The 21,519-nt window shown below is 40.2% G+C and overlaps 1 protein-coding gene and 1 non-coding gene across 2 annotated transcripts; one reads left to right on the top strand and one right to left on the bottom strand.

The window, feature by feature from the left end:
• Nucleotides 1–5,120: 5,120 nt before the first annotated feature.
• chn1 (chimerin 1) lies at nucleotides 5,121–18,725 on the bottom strand. The gene is made up of 8 exons (XM_003447308.5): nucleotides 18,589–18,725; nucleotides 13,615–13,867; nucleotides 12,293–12,377; nucleotides 9,403–9,576; nucleotides 8,404–8,481; nucleotides 7,571–7,708; nucleotides 6,463–6,568; nucleotides 5,121–6,050 (listed from the first exon to the last, which is right to left on the bottom strand). The coding sequence occupies exons 1-8, from the start codon at nucleotides 18,597–18,599 to the stop codon at nucleotides 5,879–5,881; spliced, it is 1,017 nt and encodes a 338-aa protein (XP_003447356.2). The 5' UTR covers nucleotides 18,600–18,725; the 3' UTR covers nucleotides 5,121–5,878.
• A 1,956-nt stretch (nucleotides 18,726–20,681) lies between these two features.
• Nucleotides 20,682–20,763, top strand: trnas-cga (transfer RNA serine (anticodon CGA)). The gene has a single exon. It is a non-coding gene; the product is annotated as a tRNA-Ser (tRNA).
• Nucleotides 20,764–21,519: the final 756 nt, after the last annotated feature.

Consider the following 21,519-nt stretch of genomic DNA (forward strand, 5'->3'; position numbering starts at 1 on the left):
TCAATTTTCTTTGACCAGTTTCAGGTTCATTCAGTCAGTCAGGTAGTTAGCCAGTTAGATAGCTGTTTGCTAGATAGGTAGGTGAAAAACCTTTAAACACAAAAAATAAAGACCATTCCATTAATCATTCAGATAAATTAAATGCATTATACAGAATACAAATAAAAATATATACACTTCAGTAAAGCCTACCTTGCATTTTATACCTTTTATAAACAATTACATTTTTTAAAATATACATTCTAAAGTTTGCAAATATCTTAATAGAAACTTTAACCAAGGATTTGGGGTAGCTGTTTTTAGTATTAATTAACATAAATATGTGGGAAACACTATCTACATTCATTTTAATATCAATATGATTTGTTTGGTTTTTTTTTTCTTTTGAACTTAAATGCAGTAACTATTTCCCAAAGCATAAATACATTTCCACAATTGAGCTTCCATAGTTCCCAAACATACAAGCAGAAAATATGAGTCCAAGAGCTTACCGATAGCCCGTCTAGCTCAAAATCTTCCTCACAGTGGAAAGTGGATTGTGCTTTGTTTGCTGTCCTCTCAGTATGTCGCACACAGGTCAAATGACTGCTGCATGCATTTTAAGGTCTACTAGGCACGCCAGCCCTTGATTGCTCTAATTCAGCTCACCTGGCAGAGCGGTGCGCACCAGGCCGCACTTAGTTGTAGATTGCACACAAGGTCTAATCAGCAGCAGCACAGAGCAGGTAGTGGGCAGGAGGAGTAAGAGAAGAATAACAGCCACACCTACTAGGTCAGCGCGACACATAATATGTTCCTGTTTCTTTAACTGAATCTCCAAAAGGTAATGCCTAAAGAGCTGACAACTTGGCAAATCTATTGTGAGCAGAATCAACTTTCTGGGATTTCCTTACCTGGATGATTGCATCAAGATACAATGGAACACCATCCATCATAGACTGGCCTCCCCAGAGCCCAAATGTCAACATTATTGAAGCAGTGTGGGATCATGTTGCTAATGAATGGAACAAAAGGGAGCCAACATCCAAAGAGGAGCTTTACATGTCCTACAAGTAGCCTGGAGAACTATTCCTGAAGGCAACTTAAAGAAATTACACGATGGCTTGTCTCAGAGAGTTCAGGCTATGTTGTGGTCATGCTATATGGTATGTTTCCATTTATGTTTGCATATGTTTCACACAACACCATTGTACATATTTTCTACTTTGATAGAAAAATATGAAGAAACTAATTATTATGTGTACATTTTCAATGTTGCTTTTTCTGAAGACTTGAGCAAAATGGTCATTGCAAGTGATCACCTGCAGTTCCAGAGAACAGGGCCGAAACCATTTAGTATGAGTAAAAGTTCCAGGACACATGAGGCAATGCTAAGTGGTGGCCAGGGGTGGCTAGTGCCACAAAAGACTAAATATGGCCACCACTCAGAATAAAGTGCTGCTGGAGGGATTAAACTCATCAAACTTACAAAAGTTACATCCAGTTACTTGTATTTTTCCCCACAGAGGTTTTTTGCAGAACCATTGCTCTATTACTGTTGTTGCCATGCAGACACATTGTCATTGTCTTTATACTCCTTTGAGTAAAATGATAAGCCTTTGGTACCACCACAAAATATGTGGTGATCTCAGCTTGTCACCTCTATAGAAAAGCATTGTGGGGCCTGCTCTTGCCAGAAACACCTTCAGAATGGATCACGTTGTGAGATTACTTTGTTTAAAGCTTTGTCAATTCACACTGTCCTTTCTAGAGGGCAGGTGTTACACCCATGCTTTTTTCTTGCTGTGCACTGCCCCATCCTGTCGGGCCAGTGGTGGGTCAAGCAACTCAATTTCCTCACATATCTACTCCGTTCAATCAGCCAACCACTGAACCACGAGCCTCATTCATCTCACTTAGGAACAAATGAGCATTTTGGCAATATCTGAATTAACAGAGATTCTTCTTAACCCTCCCCCTTTGCTCTCCCACCAGCCACTCAGGTCATTTGAATTTACACCATGTTAGCACCGCTTTGCCTATCTCCAAGTCTGTCATGTAATGCAGGACAAGCCTTCATTGTATCTGCTCAGTCAGCCTTGTCTCAGTCGGACACTTCTGGTGCACTGTCCAGCTTTGAAGCCTCACAGTGCGAGTTGTGTGTTTACATCTGCTCTGTGAGTGATTAAATATTCAGCGAATACAAATAAAAGCACCTATGTAATACCTGCAGGTGGTGGATGAACAGTGGACACCATATTGAATGGTTATGGTTTGATGAACATTAAGAGGATTAGAAATTACAAAGAAAACATTGTGCTTTGTTACAAATTGTGGCAACGTAAATATAGAAACACTATTTTTTTCAGAGAAAACCCTGCATACACATGATTTTTAATTCAATATGTATTACTCCTGTTTCCATATATTATTGTTATGTATTAATATTTATGCTTTTGCAAGTGAAAAATTGTGTGCATTTGCAAAGTGTATAAATTAAACCACAGAAACAGTCACAGTGCTATAATGTCAAGCATTAGCCTCTAATTAAAAGGATAAGCATTGCCATTTCAAATTCTGCACTTATATTTCAGTGGTTGTAAATGTTTTCAGGTCAGCGTTCAGCAGGGAAGAAAGCATTGCCATCCAGTTAAGAGAGAAAGGTCAGTTATCTCATGGATCACAGCCTTTCAGATTTCTCATGCTGTGAATAATGCACATCCAGTGCACAATACATTTGGCAGACGCTGCTCTAGCATGGCGTTATCACCACATCTGACTGAGTGATAGAAAGCTTGATAGCTTTATTTGTGCGGCTTACCCTCATTCACAGTACTATGATATATTTAAAATGGCTGATAATGGTGGGGGGGGGCACTAAACGGTTGGATGAAAATCCAATTTTGCCACACAATCACCGGAGACAAGTCTGAATTTAGCTTACATTAACTCAATGTGATGTGGCCACAACACCGGAGTGATTAAATGTCAAGCAGTGATTGCTTCTCAAATGCTTAGTGGTGAAATTTGAGGCACAAAGACCTAAATGGAGGGAAAGGCTGGAAATGAAGCTGCAGACAACATAGAAAACAATTCTACAGTCTGAACGCTCACGTGTCCAAGGCTTGAGGGAAAACATTATTTAAAATCACGTGGAATAAACACGCTATCCAAACAACTTAAATTTATTCTCTGAGCCTCAGTAGTATGAAACCCTGATCATGTAATGAGCCACTGGTGATGTGCATGACTGGTTCTTGGAAATTGCATGGAAGGACATAACCTGTGGGTAATTAAACTCAAAATCCACAAATTTCATGTGACATTGTTTGCACATATATCCAGTAATTAACAACCTCCCCAGAGTGCAGTGGTGCTGCCGCAGGTAATGTGGGTTTGGTTTTAATTCCTCTGTGAATCTGTGTGACTGATGGGATGTTACAGGGCTTTCTGTAAAGTCATGTGACATGTGACATGTGACATGTGCGCTTTTAGTCACAACCCGTCATCATGAATATGCAGAATGAAAGAGTGTCAGGCTCATCACTGCAGCCCCTGCATGTCTAGTATACATTTTCTCTTCTTTATTTAATGCACAAGACTAGCTATTGTATGTTTTCTTACTATGAACAAGAAATCTCTTAATAAATCAAAACCAGCAACGTGTCTGTACTTAATAGTTTCCTTTCCATATCTATAGCACAGCCCCAGTCAAAGGAGGATGAATAAATATTGCATTTTTTGTGGGAATTTTCATGTTCTAGTGAGTTTTTACAAAGTAACAAAATATAATGTTAATGTTCAGAGTAATGATGAAACATGTCAAATGATGTGTTTTTAAAAATACATATTTTTTAAAAAATGAACAAGAATTCAGGTCTATGGGGAGAATTTTTTTTCTACAAGTACAAAACTTGCTAGTAAAATAAAGTTGTGCTCAGTTTTTTGACAGTGCAGCAACTATAGAAGTATAACGTTACCAGATTGAGGTAGATGCTCGGGCCAAATATAATCCACATCTGCAGTTGTTCTAAGGGCCATATTAAGCTTTGGCTTACAGCGTTGACTAAGGATGAATGTGACCGCCCCAACCTGAGCAACAAGTTCACTTTATATGGGCCAGATGTCAGGTGTGCTGTCACATATGTGCCCCGTCTGGTCCACATAGCACTTCCTGTAACCCATATCAAAGCTGAGCCACTTCAAGGCACCTCATTTGCTAATGTTGTGCCACAGCTACACAAAAATAGATCAGAATATGTCAGCTATGTGGACTGTACTTTAAGGGAAAACAAAAATGAAATTGTTCAGCGATGGACTATGGAGAGAGTCATAAGGAAGTATGGCTGAACAAAGTGATTTCACAGGCAGTACAGCCATTACACCGACATCACTCAAGAAATCAATAGTGTAAGTCATGGTGAAAAATGAAAGTAAATTCATGTTGTTGTTTTTTAAATCGTCAGTGAAATAAAGGAACTTCTAATGTGAAAAAGTGGCAAATGGCTAAAATAATTACCAACCCCTGCTGCAGATCTCCTTCGTTCTGCAGGGTGAGAACTCAGACTTCTAGCCCTTTTCACTAGTACCCACTTGGCTAGGCTCGGCTTGACTCTGTTTTTAGGGTTTTCCATTAGGTAGTAGTACCTGGTACCTGATACTTCTTTTGTAACTGCTCAGTTAGGGTTCCAAGTGGCCTGAATCTATCCGAAAATGTGATGTCAACAGACTGCATGCCACCTGGTCAGACTGGCCAATCAGTGGCGTCATGAGAGCAACTACTTCACAAAAATCAAAAAAGAGGGAAATGGCTGCTCAAAAACCAACACCATGGTGCCCGAGTCTGACAATAAGTCATAGACTGAGCAGCCTCAACGTCCTCCATTGTTGCGTTTGTGTTGCATACAAATTACTTCATGGGACTTTTGGCTGCATTGCTATAACAACCCCGCACATCAGGCAGTCCAGAGTCGAGTTAAAGAGACTTTAATGACTAGTTGGGAGATTTCCCCTGAAAGACAGTATAAAGGCAGAAGTGAGCAGATATGTATGTATGTGGTTTGTAAAATGTTACCCATACATTTGCCCAGATTCTTGTTTTTACAGACTTTTTGTAAGTTAAAAGAAAGAAAATCACTTAATTACATTTTTAACCAGATATTTATTGATTTTGATTTTTTATTATCTCAATTCAGATGACTCATTAAGCACTTAATTTATCAGAGTAAGGTTTAATAAATTAAAGTGACCATGCACAAGTTTTGTACAAAAAACATTACAGTAAAAAAAAAAGAAAGAAATCAAATTCACAAATTATGCTGCTTCTAACACAACAAAAATGTTAAGGTCAGGAAAATCCAGCAGTGTGTACACATTAAGAAGAAAGACTTATTCAAAGAAGAACTGCAGGTGACGTAGAAACATTCGAGGAGATAAAAAAATACAGCATCATAAAAATTACCCCAGTAAAATTAGTAGCTTATTTTTTTTTTTTTTACATCCAACTATATAAAGTTTCACAGAAATAGCTGCACAGCAAGCAGCTGGGAATGTGGACAAAATCTACTGTGTTACAGACAAAAGCAGAAATCACAGCGCTACACATCTTAACACATGCTGGGTTACGACTACAAAGCAAACAAAGACCTTGCACCATGCATGCTGGTCTGTCAGCTTTTCAAAAAAACCCCGACAAAAATGGGGAGACAAAAGGTACGTACAAGTGTAAGGTTCATCATCCACACCCAGTACAGGGGAGGACAGATGTTAGGTTAGCACTAGTCCATACACAAGGCATTTAAAAAAAAAAAAGCATCAATCAGTGTAATAAAAAAAGTCATTCAAGTCTTTACACAAAAAAATGATTAGAGGGCTGTTCTATAAAAGTCCTACTTTTTGTTTAGAAGAGTACATCCTCTTTTTTAATGAGCACCTCCACCACCTGTCTCTGATAGCGGATATCATTCAGCGCTGTTATGGCGTCCGTGTTGGGTGCACGCATGAGGGTGGGCCCGAAAATAATGGCAAGGTTCTCTGCGTTCATCAAGTTGAATTTCTCATTCTGTGTCACCCTGCAACGTTTATCAAAGTTAGAAGAATACTACATACACCCTCGCAAAGGAACAGTTTCAGCAACTGCATGCAAAGGTAACATGTAAGATACACAGTCTAATATAAAATACATATGACAGCTGAAAATGATTTTCATGCATCCAACACAGTGCACAATCTAATGTAAAAATATGCATCATCATATTTATATAAAACACATGTAACTCTTTACATGTTTAATTTTTTTTCTACTTTCTGATAAGATGTGTGATAAAGGCAAAGGAGGGGCTGATGTTTGAAAAATGACAATAACGTTTCAGACATTTAGTCTACCCCTCCCGCAGCAGAAGCATTACACCCTTCACTAACCCCCCTTAATTATTTTTTTTTTACGGTTCTTTGGCTCTTGCAGAATTACCTTGGATTACTCACCTTTTTAAGTGAGCCATGAGGTACTTTAGAGTTTCAGCGTGTGGTGGTGGTAGGAGAGCAAGAGCCTCGCGGAAAGCTTCCAGCTTCTTCTCTGCGTCTGTGAGCTCTGGAAAAGACAAAGGAGCACGCCATTAGTGTAGCTAGAGCAGACAGTCACGAATTACCGGAGGTACTTCCGGTGAAGTAAAAGTAAAACCCATTAGTCTCCATTAGGAAACATGATGGGGGGGGGCACTGAGTGTCCAAATGAACACTTAGTGCTCTTGACTGTATGCTTGTTGAAAGCAGCTGTACATTTTCATAGTGCTCATCGCTGTGCTGCAATGAAATAAAATTGCAGCTCATACTACATTTGAATATATATTAAAAAATAGGGGAAAAAAACATCATCAGCAGCTACAGAACTCATATTGCACAATTATTCTACTTCAGGGATGTCAAGCTCATTTTACACTGTGGGCGACATACATAAAACTCCCCTTTCTGTCAGTGTAAAGAACTTGAACTGCACATTTAATCCCTGAGATTTTTTAAGACAAGGAAAAAAGTGTAATTTCTACAGGACAAAGAAGTAGCAATAGTAAATGAAAGAAGTTCATCAGCATGTCGTTTTGGGTTCAAATTATAAGAAGTAAATGTGAAAAAAGAAAACAGCAAGAACTTTCTATCTTTGAATTCTTCATTTTATCTACCACTTATTTAATTTTGGTGCAGTATCCATGGCCATGGGAGAGGTCTTTATCAGTAGGAGAAGCTACAAAACTTGTGTAAATACAGTTAAAACACAAGTTTCCAAAGCCAACCCAAATTGGAGTCTCCAGCAGGCTGATTCTGGACCCCTGAGCCTTATGTTTGACACCCCTGTTCTAGATATTCTTTTCACTACATTGAGTCCAGTACTCTTCAGCTCACATCTGGTACATTATATCCAGTAAAACATTTTCTGCAAAGTAAAAGATGAATAAATGCAGGTAATGTCTTCTGATGTGACTCATTTCGTGATCAAATGAAGGAAGCAGCATAGAGCTGAACGACAACTGTTTGCCAGCAAAAATCAAAGTGAGTGAAACAGGTGTGTTTCTGACTAATTTGTCTGGTTGTGACGTACTTGCAGCCTCGATGAACCTGGGGTAAGCGTCGAATGAGATGACAGGAACAGGCAAATCCCTGAGGTACAGTTTCAATGCACCCGTGATGATGTTGATGTCTTCATAGGCATTCACTGAGATGTCTGTCTTCTCGCCATCTGTGAAGACGCGTGATGGAAAGGGGGAGACAAGGAGAAGAAAGTGAGAGTTTTCTCACTAAATATGGCTCACATCAACACTCTCACATCACAGAGTAAATTTGGGAATAAAGACAGCCATGGAGAAAAAGAAAAAAAAAAGCAGTCTTGCTCAGTATTTTTGCAAAGTAGCTGCTATCATCCGCCTGGCCTGTTTTATTCTGACTTTCCCTGGGTTGCGCATGCTTTTCAGAGCAGGCCATGGCCTACTTGTGCTGGCAGACTGAACATCACAGTGCTGTGAGCTGGAATGACACTCTGTCATGGATGATCTCCCACATGCGGATCTGGCTAAGAGTTTAGCCCACTGCTGCAGGGTTTTTCTTGCAGTTAAAATTCACACTGCACTGGGCCAAGACATTTTTATTCTCACTAAGTCCACTACTGAATCCCAACACAGCAAGGATCTTTTTTCTTTTTTTCATGGCTGTCTTTAAGGCTGGGAGAGTGCCTGGTCTGCAGCCTCCTGAGGCCCTCCTTCTCTGTCCACACACAGTGAAATATCAGGATAGGATCTTCACTACCAAAGCGGCACTAATCTTTCACAAATATGCCATTTTATAATAAAAAAGTGTTGTGCATGAGTCTCATAAACATAGGCAGGCACAAAGTGTAATTTGTGAGTTGGCAGTTGTACAAAAACATGTAAAACACACCTTTGTCAAACCTGGACTTGACCTCTTCCACTGAATCGCTGAATCCAGATATTCTGTAGAGGCCTTCTGACTTCAGTCCTTGAGGAGCAAACAGAAAATAAACAACCTTTCAGTCACTGTAAGGGCTGTCAGGAGTAATGGAGAAAAATTCAGCCACATAGAATTCCATGGCTAATTTAGGAAATGCCATTAAACGGTCTTAAATATGCATAAGAAATTGAGGATAAAATGTCCACAGTGTCACACGGTGGAACAACATGGGCAGATGCAAATACTTTTCTGCATCACTGAGCAAAATAATAAAGACATAAATCAAACTTAGCTACAGACATATATTAGAGGGCAGACAATGAGGGAACCAACGAGTTTCCTACATAGTTGAATGATTTAACTGAAATGCAATCAACTAAGGCAGCAGGAAACAGAGTAATGTATTCCTCATTAAACATCTGCAATTACCAGCAGTCCCATCACTCCTCTCAAGCCCCTTCCCATTACCCACCCCGACAAAAAAAACCATTAACTCAGTCAATAATTGAATCAGATTTTTAACACTTCAACCTAAGTAGTATATATTGCAGATCACTTACTGTACAATTAAAGAGAATCTATTTTACAGTGAGAAACAGAATCCTTGAACCTGAGTGCAGACGGGTCATTTTGAAAGACTGTTCAAAAATAATTTATGCTCATGTTTTTTAATTTCTAGTTATTGTATATTTTAAAAACATATAATTTCAGGGTAGCTCAACAGTTCTCTGGATGGATGTGAAATTAATTAGTTGTCCTAGGATACTTTGTAAGTAATGGAAGCAAACAATAGTGCAAGGTTCAAATATTTTCATCAGTGTTTCATCATATTTTAATCAGTGTGTAGGATTACAGCTATGGACTAACAAAAACAGCATTTATTGTGCCTGTCTTGTTATTTTCAGCTCTACTGCGTATATTTGAATCAGACAGAACACACTGAAGCTCACGAGCTCACGTTTGACTAACCTCTGGACTCGATCTCTCTTATGCACATGTCCACCACCATGGGTCGGGCTGTATTGCAAGCTTTAACTAGCGTGCTGAGGTCACAGCTGTAAACTTTCCGGATGTGTCTCAGGTCGGGTTTGCAGTTGTTTGGTACCAGAGATGAGCACTGCTTGTGGGTGTTCAAACCACAATCTACAGACACAGAAAGAGGCACGCAAAGGGTTAAGTTCAGGCATATCTGTAGCATTAAAGTCACCATGAAAAAGGCAATAAAATGTAATGAATGACTGCTTCTAGTTTGTTTTTTATACTCAGAGCCTTTACACAGCGCTCAGCCCTGAGTTCATTTTGATTTGGCTCGCTGGTTTCATGTGCTTTTTGGCTTGTAAAGCAGTGTTAATCCCCTTGATCAATATCTGCCCCTGAAATGTCACAGGACCACTGGAGAGCTTTGGAGAGCTCTTTCTCTGCTACGCATGGCATTGGGCTCACCTTCACTAAAGCCACTGCTAGAGGGGAGCTTGTTTAGTAGAAATGTATTAGCAATAAAAAAGGACAAACAGGACATTGACCAACCACAGAAATTTCATGTTAAAATACTCCTTTTAAAAACAGTTAGAAGAAATTGATACACCAATTTGAGGAAATATCTTTTTTTAACCAAATTTTTCCTACTTCAGACATCGGCTGGCCCTCAGTGGGTGTTTAAATAGCCAGCCCAGCAGCACATTAGTCAAGATGATAGCATACTCAACACGATGTTTTGCCATCAGTCACAAGACCCGAGGCACAGCTGTTTCAGGGCAGGATTCACCTTGTAGGGAACAGAGGTGCCCGTGGAGAGCAGATGCAGACACTGCAGCGCTGCTTTGTAACAGAGACGCATGTTGGGAATTAGACGAACACTGAAAAAGCTGTGGCCCGGAGGAGGGACAGTCAGCACTGCTGTGTGCTCTATTCTTTTCCAAATCCAAGCTCACACACAATGGCTGTGGAAGCAGCAACTGAGGCGCTGCGGGCTACAGAAGACCTAGTTTCCCAGACTAAAATGGGGCAGCTCTTCAAGCTCTTAGATCTTCAGAGCCATCTTCAAGTTCTATTAAAGGTTTTTTGACAATTGCCATGTGGGGTTTTTTTTTCTTTATTTCACAAATGTGACATCTTTTGAATCTCTCAAAAGAACTGCTATGTTTTAATTTTAAATAAAAAAAAGCTTCTTCTGAAAGCTACATGTCTGGAAGACCTCAGATGATATGTTGATTAATATGGGCCCCTTGAGAAATTCACACTGCCTGAATTTATATGCATTGATGCTGAAATGTAATTACCTTAAGAGATGATTCTCTTAAGGACACGAGACAGGCACTATAATCGCAGAGGGGGCCTGTCATCAGACACAAGCCTGCTGAGTTCCCATTGTCCATGCGAGCTCAACGGTAGCCCTGGGTCCCAGGTGGGGTGGGTGACGAGGAGCCCAGGGGACACCGGGAAACAGGGGATGATGCTTTGCTGCACCGTCACCTCTGTCTCTGTTGCTAAGGTCATGAAGCTGCAGCTCAGTGTTTTAGAAGAGTTTTATTGGTGGCTGTGAGCTCATTTCTAATCAGCACATTATCAACATGTCTAATCAGCAGAGTTACCAGTCGAAACCGGTCTCTTTCTGACTGGAAGTGAAAACAAAAAGCATTACAAGTGTTTGTTAAAGGGACTGTTTTTTCTCCCACTACCAAGTATTTAAGTTAAATAGGGGTTGAGCTGTGTGACCTAGCTCTTAGGTTGAAGCCGGCTGAATATTAATGTGTGTGGAAACAGTGCTCCTTCCCCACACTCCCATCTCTACTCCTCATTAAAGAGACATGCCAGCTTTGTTTTCCTTCACGGGCATGATGGGATGAGGCTGGGGGGTGTACTCTGATGAGGAAATGTGGCACAACAAGCACAAGCAGAGGCTGGCTTTCTGGCACCCGGCCAAAAGTAGTTCACAAAAAGAAAAGGGGGTGGGAGAACATTTTTTTTTTTGGTATGCAAATTCGAGCATCGTGTGAGACTTTGCTGCCCTAGATTCTGGGATCTGAGGCTGAGTCTGAAGGAATGGCAATGTATTAGAGTCGATAAAGGTTGGCTCCAAACATATGTGCCTTTATTTGGATTGTTGTTCAAAATCAGCGCGTTAATAATTAATATCAGAGCTCTCGCAGATTTATGTGACACACTTTGTTTCATCAATAAAACATCAAAGACAGACATCAGACTATATTATAGTACTATTTTGGGATGGGAGAACGAATGCTTACAATGAAATGGGAATCTCATATTTGAGTATGTGACAGACAAGAAAGCAAATACACTGCAACCATTACCCTCACAGTAGCAGAGCTGAATGTGTGGATGTTATTTGTCACATAAAGACTGAAAATGCTTGTAGACTATTGGTGAATATTCTTAAAACGAGCCCATAATTCATAAAAAATAGACACAGAAATCTTCCGTGAAAGCCACGAGAACTGCACTGTGTGCTTTCAGGCCTACGAGACTGCAAATGTTCTTTAAAAATGGAAACACAGAAATCTTTTGTTTTTGGTCACGCTGACGAGAGGATGTGAAGAAGCATTGAGCTAAAATGTGGAGTTATTATATTGTTTAAGACTTTAGAGGGAAAAAAAATAAGGAAGTAGATCAGGAAAAAGAAGCTTGTTACTTCATGTAACATATCTGTTACATCACAGTCATAGAGACCCCATTTCATTCTGTTACACAATTAATAATCCTTAAACTACTCAATAATCCAGCTCCAGATGCACTGAAAGCCAAGTAACCCATTTATAGCAACGCCCCACCACTAACGCAAAAAAAGAAAGCTGTAAAATAATCAAGGGGTTTATGTAATGCGACTGAGAACAAGTCATACCTGCACATTTGACCCCCTGAGCCATCAGTCCCCACATGAAGCTGGCACAGTGCTCGCACCAGTGAGGTCCCCGAAAGGTATGGACCTACAACAGAGAGGAGGACAGTGACAGATATTAGCGATGAAGTGCAATGATGAGATAGAAGGAAACGGTGGGTAGTTGCAGGGATTTCTCCAGGAGACCAGTGGGTGCTGCCACCTAAAATGACACAGTGGAGGAGGATTGTTGTTTAAACAGGCCCTCAAAATGACAATGCTTTGGCGGGTGCAGCCGTGACACTGAGTGGCAGAGGCTTTGCCATCATGGCGCAGCATGTTGTGACACCTCACGAGAGAAAAGGTGCGAGCTGTCAGGAAATAGTCTATGGAAAGACAACTTCTTGTGTAGCAGAGGAAGCCCCACGCTCCAGGAGCTAACGACAGCCTCGCCAATCAGGGAGGCCTCTGGGAAAAAGAGCGAACCACAGCTCTCCCAGCATTTTTGCATTTAGCCATTAGCGATCTTAGATAAAAACACTTTTGCGTAGTATTGTTAGATTGTTAGATGTGTAAAAGTGTGGTGGCAATCGTGCTATAAAATATCCAAAAACTGTAAACACAAAACACTGACATCAATCGACTGGAGTGATGTCATCCTCAGCCATGATTGCATGTTACCATACCACATCGTACTCTCAAGACCACAATCTAATGTGGACCTTTTAATTAATTTAAAATAGTAAATGTAAATATCAGCCCAATTTAAACCGGAAAGTTTGAAATTAGAAGACACAAAGTGCACGTTTCACTCATTATACTTCAAAATATTCTCTTGATTTTGATTTCGCACACATAGTTTTCTCCTTTATGGCTGCAGAGGCTTCAAATTCTCTAAAGGTCGAAATGTAACATTCAGCAAAACAAGAGAACAAAGCAGCAGAGAGAGATGAGTGAGCATCAGCAGTTTAAAAGCCTTGACAGTAATATATCGCTCACTGTTCTCCATCCCATTAACCAGCCAAACTAGGAGAGTGAGCCTGAGCCAAACGGGGATACTGTCCGCCACTTTTTCTGCTCTCTATTGGCCTAATCTCTCCATCTGGTGCTCAAACTAACAGCAGTGGTTCACAGACCACCCAACAGATTTTCTTTTGATTAGGGCTCACTGGACAGACCAAAACAGCTCTGTTTTTCATCCCCTGTCTCCCTGTCAGTAACCCACACCCCTCCCCTTCCATCTCCCACAAGGGAGGCGAGAGCAGCAGCCCTGTGGCCACACATGATGAAATTAAACCAAGAGATGCAACAGCTGACAAGCGTTCTTTAAGTTGACTCATGCTCACCTTGAAGTTGTGGGCTTTCTCAGATCTGGAGGGCCAGTCGCTCTCCTTCAGTGAAGCTCTGCGAACCAGTGAGGTGAGCTGCGAATAGGCGAACAGTTTAAGTGGCTGCCAAAAAGTGGCTGAAGGTTTTTGTGGCCCCATCCTCATCCCCAGGGCTGCGGCCAGAATATCCTCCTGATTGGCCTCACGCTTGGCCTTTTGCACCAGAGGCTTCTCTTCCTGGCAAACCTCATAGGACTCTCTAGATGGCATTCTGGAGCAGGAAAACGGATGAAAAAAAAACAACCCCAGGAAAAAAAATGGGAATAAACTCCTTGATGTTCAGAGAAGATATACGTCAAATAATATTACTTTCATTTTGCCAATTAAAAAGAGACATGGCTGTTTTAAATGATATAAACAAGTCTTTAGATCATTCAAAAGAGTCCAAAAGAAAAAAACAAAATAAACAACAACTGTGGTCCCTTTTGAGTCTCCTCACAGCAGTGAGAGTAGATGAAGTGGAGACTCTGTGATAGGAGTGCCAGCTTTTATACAAAAGAGGTGCAGCCTTGGGTGCTCATGTGGTTCTCTGGGAACATGTATGCAGATGAGCTGAGTGGCTGTGGCTAATCCTCTCCTCCCTGTGCAGAGCTGATATTCTCCCTGGAACAGAGACAGTGCACTGTTGTGTATGGATGCTGTCAGGGAGGGCAAAGAGAGGGGGAGGAGTATGGGGGTGGACCCTATAGTAGTCAGAGCAGATTAAAGGGATCCCACCAGCCAATCGCAGCACGGATGCACCAGCTTTATAGTAGCCAGTACCCCGCCCCCACACCACCATCAGATATCCAAGCAGGGGAGACTGGGTAGGACGAAATGAGAGTGGGATGATAATGAGCAATGAATGAGTCATGCGTCAGGAGTGGGCTACAGCCTGGAGAACTTGCGACAGCAGTGGGCCGTTAGAGAGGGGAGCTATTTTCAAAATCGTGTTGCTACAGAAACCGATCACGACACAAAAGCTTCAACCGTTCAACCAAAATAGGGCATCACTGTTATTGATGCATGCTATGACAGGAAGTGATGCGCAAAAGTTTTAGACAAATCCATTTCCCGTTGGAAAGCTTTTTAACTAAACTTTTTTTTTTAAATAGTATAAATAAAGCACCTCTTGAAAAATATTCTGCCTCTGTGGACTCTGTTTATACCACACACCAACCATAATGAAAAGGGACTGAAATTTCAACCCTGGCATTAGTGTGCACCATAACAGAAGATGTGCTTTGTGTACCCTTTAATGTTGCATTTCCTACATTAGATGAATACTCATTTTTAGCTATATATACTCTAAAAATAAACAAAAACAATATAAACATGACCCAGAATATATCACTGCAATTGAAATAGCATAGTAACAACAGTAGCAACACTATCATATTTTGTATCACACATCTATATTCACTGTTACCAGCTTATTCCACCCCCTTACATTATGATAAAATATACAATAAAGAATTAAACAACATGTGTCTGTGCCAGGCTTGGGGATCCAGCTAGGAGGATTTTCTTTCTTTGCTGTCTTTGTCTGACTGTTCATTTCCTTGAGGTATACACTGATGTAAGCTTGTTGTCTGCATAGAAATGAAGTATTAAATATAGCATCGTGGTGGCAATGTGAGAGAAAGGATGTGCAACCTACCTCGGTAACTCACACTGCAAGTCAAGTGTGATTATGCTCCCGCGTCTCAGAATCTAATTCAGACTTGGCTGTTAAAGGGTAACATTCGCACCTTTTCCAGCTGCAGAGGAAGTGACTATACAGACTGTAGACTTCAGGAATCAATGACTGTTAAAGGCTCTTGCTGCTCCCACCTCATTGCAGAGGTATCAAAATCAGAGCATGAGCAGCAGAGGGGAGCAGGAAAGAGGCTTTGAAGATCGGCGTACTTATGTAGAATGGCATCCCAAACAGTGGTGTCTGACAGGGACAGGCTCACAACATGAAACAGAGGGCTTCCAGTGTGGCTACCCTCTCTCATGCTCAGTGAAAGTCTCTGCTCAGGAGGGTACCTGAGAGAGGATAGATAAAAGACAGTAAGAGCCTTTTATATGCACCACTTCATCCTCTCAGACCCCTAGCCCTTCAGAGGTTTTGCAGCGTAATTGCATTGCCTGCTGTTGAGTGCAGAATGAACGTCTGACATCCAGGATGTGGTATACTTTGAACAAAGCTCTAATTGACACTGATTGATTTGCTTGTTTCCCAGACATGCCCAGAAATGGGACCCCTGAGAATGGATGCATGGATATCCTCAGTATCCTCTGTGCTGTCCATCTGTGGCCAGCCTAGGCCAGAGTGCTAGGCTTCTCCGCATTCGAGGTTTAAAGTGTTACTCAATCTTTCTAGATAAACAGTTTTATTCTGATTTGACCCAGAAACTAGCAAAATCTCAAAGCATTCACATTCTTTTTTTAAACTTAATTTCCTCATTCACTCCCTCCCACTTCCATTTGATCCATTAAGCTGTTGGTGTCGCTAAGTACTTCTGTTAGGTAAGAAAATCGTTACGTAAGGAAAGTTTCCTCTAATGCACTGCTGACCCAACAAAACATGAAGACCCACTAAGTGGACAAAGGCAGGATCTGAATGTGAACTCTCACGGCTATGATTTCTTTTCTAGTCATTTGAACACTTTCATATGTTTGAAATAAATAAAGAACAGCTGCAATAATCCATCATTCAAAATCAAAGCGAATGTCAAAACACACAGAAAAGCAGAACAACTATTTCGTTATATAACACCAAAAGGCTTTGAATTAATGCTGATCTACAAACCTCAATCTCAAGGAAATGTGACGATGTTATGCAATTCGAAGGTCGAAGATCAGAGTAAAAGCTGGGACATTATAATACAGTTAGGTCCATAATTTGTTGAACAAAGACAGTTTTTGTAGTTTTGCCTCTGTTCAACACCACAGTGGATTTTAAGATTTAATTAGTGGGGTTTTACATACGTTTTGAATTAACTGTTTAGGAATTGCTGTCATTTTTATGCATACAGCCTCATCTTCAGAGGCTCAAACTTAATTGGACAATTGACTGACAAGCAGTTTCATGACCTAGTCAGGCCTGTTCCTGTGATATTTCATGACAAATGAAGAAGGCATAATATCTGAAGTTGATTCAAAGTGTTGAATTTGCATTTTAGTGTGTTTCAGCCCAAAGATATCACTGTCAAAGTCTATAAGCCAGACACACCTTTATGAATGGAAACACAGAGGTTTTACAACAAGCTGTAAAACCACTGGTTACACTCAAGAACATAAAAATAAGATTAGATTTTTACCAGAAAACATATAAAACAGCATCATGCTTCTGAAAAAAAAGACATATGAAACCAAGATTAACTTTCGTACCAGAATGATGGAAAGAGAAAAATATGGGGAAGGAAAGAAACAGCTCATGATTTGAAGCATAACACATTATCTGCCAAAGAGGCAAAGTTATGGTATGGGCATGCCAGCACAACCGGGTCATTAGAGTTAACTGATGATGTGAGCGTTGATAGAAGGACGAATTCTGAAGTTTGCAAGGCTGTGCAGATTCAGCCAAATGTTCCAAAACTGAATAAATGGCACTTCACAGTCCAATCAGTTACTGAAAACAACTCTGAATGCAGAGAGACCCACACACAGCAACTGGAAGTGGCTGTAGCAAAGCCCTGACAGAGCATCTCAAGGAGGAAAAATAAAACTTGTTATGCCCATTTTAGACTTGATTCTATACCTCAGGCAGTCATTGACTGCAAAGGATTTTAATCCAATATATAAAAAAAACCCTCTATTTAAAATTATGTTAGTTTGCAATTCCTAAACAGTAAATCCAACTTTTTTGCAGAGCCTCTTGAATTAAAGCTGAAAATCTCCAGTTCTGTTACATCTTAAATGTTTGATATAAAATCCACTGCAGTTGTGTACAGAGGTAAAACTACAAAATGTGCCTTTGCCCAACAAATGATGGATTTAACTGTAAAATCTTAGAGTACAGGCCACTAATATCAGAACTAGGAACAGAAAGCTTTCTGCAGAATTAAATGTGTGGCACAAAAAGAAAGAAATTCATTGTCAGTAGTCCTGTTACTTAAGCACTGTGCAGCCATCTACAGTAAATACATAAAATAGCGTCATGGTGGAAAAAGATTTTCACAATGTGAATCAGAAGTACCGAAAGACTGTGCATGGCTAAAGCTTCACTGCCAGGAAATACCACATATGCATAAGATGCAGCACAAATGGATGCCTCTTTTTTTTTTTTTTTGCTGGTCCTGCAAGAAACCCGGAACAAATTACACCGGCACAAATAGATTACCTGCATGTGGCTGGAACAGTCTGTGCTGTGACACTGATTTATGGTAGGCTGCTATCACATTTTGCTATTCACACTGCAAGGTCAAAACATACATGTGGCAAGCTTTAAGTGCACTGAAACAACAGTATGGAGTGGGTTACAGCATCTGTGCTATTGTTTACTTGCCTGTAATTTTACAATTTATTTATTTATTTATTTTAAATAGGAATCAATTTTTGCCGCGATTTAAAGGAAATTCTAGATTGCAAAGGAAATTCTGTTTACTAAATCACTTCTGATGGATGCAGGAGCTCTGAGAGTAGAAGTGAAGGCTGAAAATGTCAGATACAGTGCTGAATGTCATGGTCACTCTGCTTCAGTGGCGTGGAAGAAAATCAGTGATCACACTTCTGCCACACACAGCGACCTAACTCCAACATAAAAACATCTTCTGTTCTGCAGTTGTTTACCTGAACTGAAAGTTATATTAAACTGTAATATCAATAGAACAAAATTAAATACATAGCACTTTATATTAATTTATTATCAGTAGTGGGTGTCCCACAGCCAATCTAAACTCACAGCTACCGGCAGTCATCAACAAATACTGTCATCAATCCTGTCTGGAGAAACAATTTGCTTACCTCAAACTCATCTACCCAGGAATCACCTTCTGTTACAGAGAGCGACTGGTTATTACATAGGAATGAGAAATGATTGCGAAGAATAATTAAAAGGCTTGAATCGTCCTTTATCTCTTTGTGAGGTTGTGCTGAGAGACGCCCCCACCCCCCTGCAACATCAGTGTGAGTATGTGTTTAGAGCATGATGAATGAGTCATTGTGCTTCAGCTATTTTGGCAACAGAGTGATGATGATGGTACTAGATGAGTTAGTTAATGCCTCAAATATTCGGTGAGCTTTCAAGTGTTCTAAAAGAGAAATCCTGCACCAGTGGAAAAATCTTCATCTATTTTTCCATCAACAAAGGATTTCATCAGTTAAAGCTTTTGGATAATTTTGTTTCTTCTTAAAAAAAAAAAAAGAAGTTAGTCAAAAATTTAAAGCTTGATAACACCCTTCGCTGTAAAATCAGAGTAGCAGGTTTGCTTACTGTTTCCTGCACAAACAATTTCCTACTCTAAACCAAATTACAACACTGTTATACATAAGATTCACGTTGCTAAATGCTTTTTTGCCATTTCACTGTTATTTTAGGCTTCTGGTTGTGCACAGTTAATTGCCACAAAATGTAATTGCCTGTTTTTATCCCTAAACGTATTTAAGTCTTGCTTAAATTCTGATATGAAACTGATGATCTGGTTGGATTTTCCCCACACAACTATCTCTTTTAAAGATGGTCTGAAAAAAAGAAATCCCCTCAGTCGCGGGTCGTATTATTAAGTGTTACCAAGAGAAAATATCCAGTCCAGGGAAAAATTCCCTTGTTGGAGTCTTAGGTCAGAGAAGAATGGTCAGACTGTTTCAGGATGATAGGAAGGCAACAGAAACTCAAATAATCGCTCACTGCAACAAAAATTTGCAGAAAAGCATCTCTGAACATGCAACACGTCAAACCTTGGAGCAGGCGGCCTACAGCAGCAGAAGAGCACATCAGGTGCCTCTTCTGTCAGGTAAGAACAGGAAACTGAGGATGCAAATGACACAGGCTCTCTTAAATCCTCTTGGCACACTTTGGCTCCCGTAGTACCAAGATGACATTGTTTAAGTGGCACGGCCTTCTTGAGTAATGTTGTTGACTAAGTCCATCACTTTGTGACCACAGTGCAACCACCTTCTGTTGGCTGCTTCAGCAGAATAACACATCATGTCTCAAAGCTCACAAAGTTGAAGATATGCAATGAAGAATTTAGTTAAAGCAAAAGTGGGTCAACCTCAGTACTAGAAAGTATAACCATTGAAGTGCATATTATTCTCTCCTTTATATTGTGTTCTTAAAACACAAATACAATTGTTCAACAGTATTACACTGAAGGTACTAAATGCCTGCTGAACTGTATGAATGAATGCCTTTTAGTGAGAGTGGCCATTGTGTAACATCTGAAATAGGACATGACATGCTGGTCTCATAATCACAGATGATGGTGCAGCTATATATTTTTCACAGTTATATAACTGTACTTTACTCCTCCGCCTCACTGGACAGGAGAAGGATAGAACTCTGTACAGTTCCCTGATTTCATGATTAGCTCGCTCAGGTTTGGTTATATCAGTAACAGAAAGCAAACCTGGAGACATAAAACGAATCAAGGTTTATAATCACATCCAACATTATGGTATATCCTCCGGTTATGCCAGTTGCCGTGAAGGTATTTTGATATTGTTTGCATTTATGGCTGAATGAAGTGAAGAGTACTCGGAAAGGCCCCGACTACAACATTAGAAAGCTTCAACATTCAGTCCAAGTTTCTAGAAAAAGAAAATTATGTTCAAATAGGATAATCTGGTTGAGTATTGTTTTAATAATAGTAAAATATAAAATCCAAGCATTTAGAAAAAATATTGTTATCTATAAGTAATTCAGTATATACAAGTAAAAACACAAAAACACAAAGTCACAAGCTTCTAGTAATAAATCTGAGAAAACCAGTTACTTTGATTTAAATGTAGAATTTTTCAGTTATCAGCTGATTTTAATCCAACACAACTCAGATAAGTAAAAAGCAAAGGTGTCATAGAAGTGTCTGAAATCTTAATTCTTACGGGTATGTGATATAGTCACGGTGGCCGAGAGGTTAAGGCGTTGGACTCGAAATCCAATGGGGTTTCCCCGCACAGGTTCGAACCCTGTTCGTGACGATAAAGCTTTACTGAACTCCCCGGAGGAACCTACCTGAAAGATTAATGAAGTTCTATTAATATACTTTAAGGTGTGGTTTGCTTGTGATTGACAAGTCTTTGCCTTATGAATGTCCTACATTCTTGGTTTCTTACTCAGAGCCACGCCTCCTTCAGCCGCAGGCTCTAAAACAGCAGATTACGAAGGAGTGGTTAATGTCCATTTATATACAGTCCCTCTGTGCAGAACTTAAAGTGACGTGTGGAGGAGTTTGACTGGCCTGCACAGACCCTTACCACAACTCGATCCAGCACTTCAGTGGTAAATCAGTTGTAAACATTAATTTTCTTAGTAAGTGTTGAGAGGCATGGATACAAACCATGTCTGTCACACTAGATGAGTGAAGTGTATCTTTAAATAACAATAGAGCCAATAACAGTTAGAAGTTTTCCAAAGGTCAACAAGCAGGTGCTCTGTAACATACAAAAACGTGATTCCTTACCAGCTTCACACCCATGAAAACTATCATTTCTGTTCACAGACAGTGTGCACTGGAAACCATGTGTGTGCTGCTCTTGTAGCTTGTTTTCCAGTGTTTGGGGACAGGTGGCCCAGAGTCACTTTTGGCAGCAGGTCTTGACTTTCTGATCAGTAATCTGCTCACTGTCTGCTCTGGCTGGAGGACACAAACCTGTGGAGTGTTGACCATATTGCATCTTATTAGGTTTCACTTTCTGAGGAAGAACAACATCTGTTTGGAGCGTTAGGTTCCCATG

The sequence above is a fragment of the Oreochromis niloticus genome, linkage group LG16 (genome assembly GCF_001858045.2).
Source record: "Oreochromis niloticus isolate F11D_XX linkage group LG16, O_niloticus_UMD_NMBU, whole genome shotgun sequence".
Lineage (NCBI taxonomy): Eukaryota > Metazoa > Chordata > Actinopteri > Cichliformes > Cichlidae > Oreochromis > Oreochromis niloticus.

Bases quoted from the DNA above. Each gene is read 5' to 3' on its own strand.
- chn1 (XM_003447308.5), bottom strand. The intron at 12,378-13,614 runs GTGAGCATGAGT...TCTCTGTTGTAG, and splicing joins AGAAAGCCCACAACTTCAAG to GTCCATACCTTTCGGGGACC. The intron at 6,569-7,570 runs GTACGTCACAAC...TGTCTTTTCCAG, and splicing joins CAGGTTCATCGAGGCTGCAA to AGCTCACAGACGCAGAGAAG.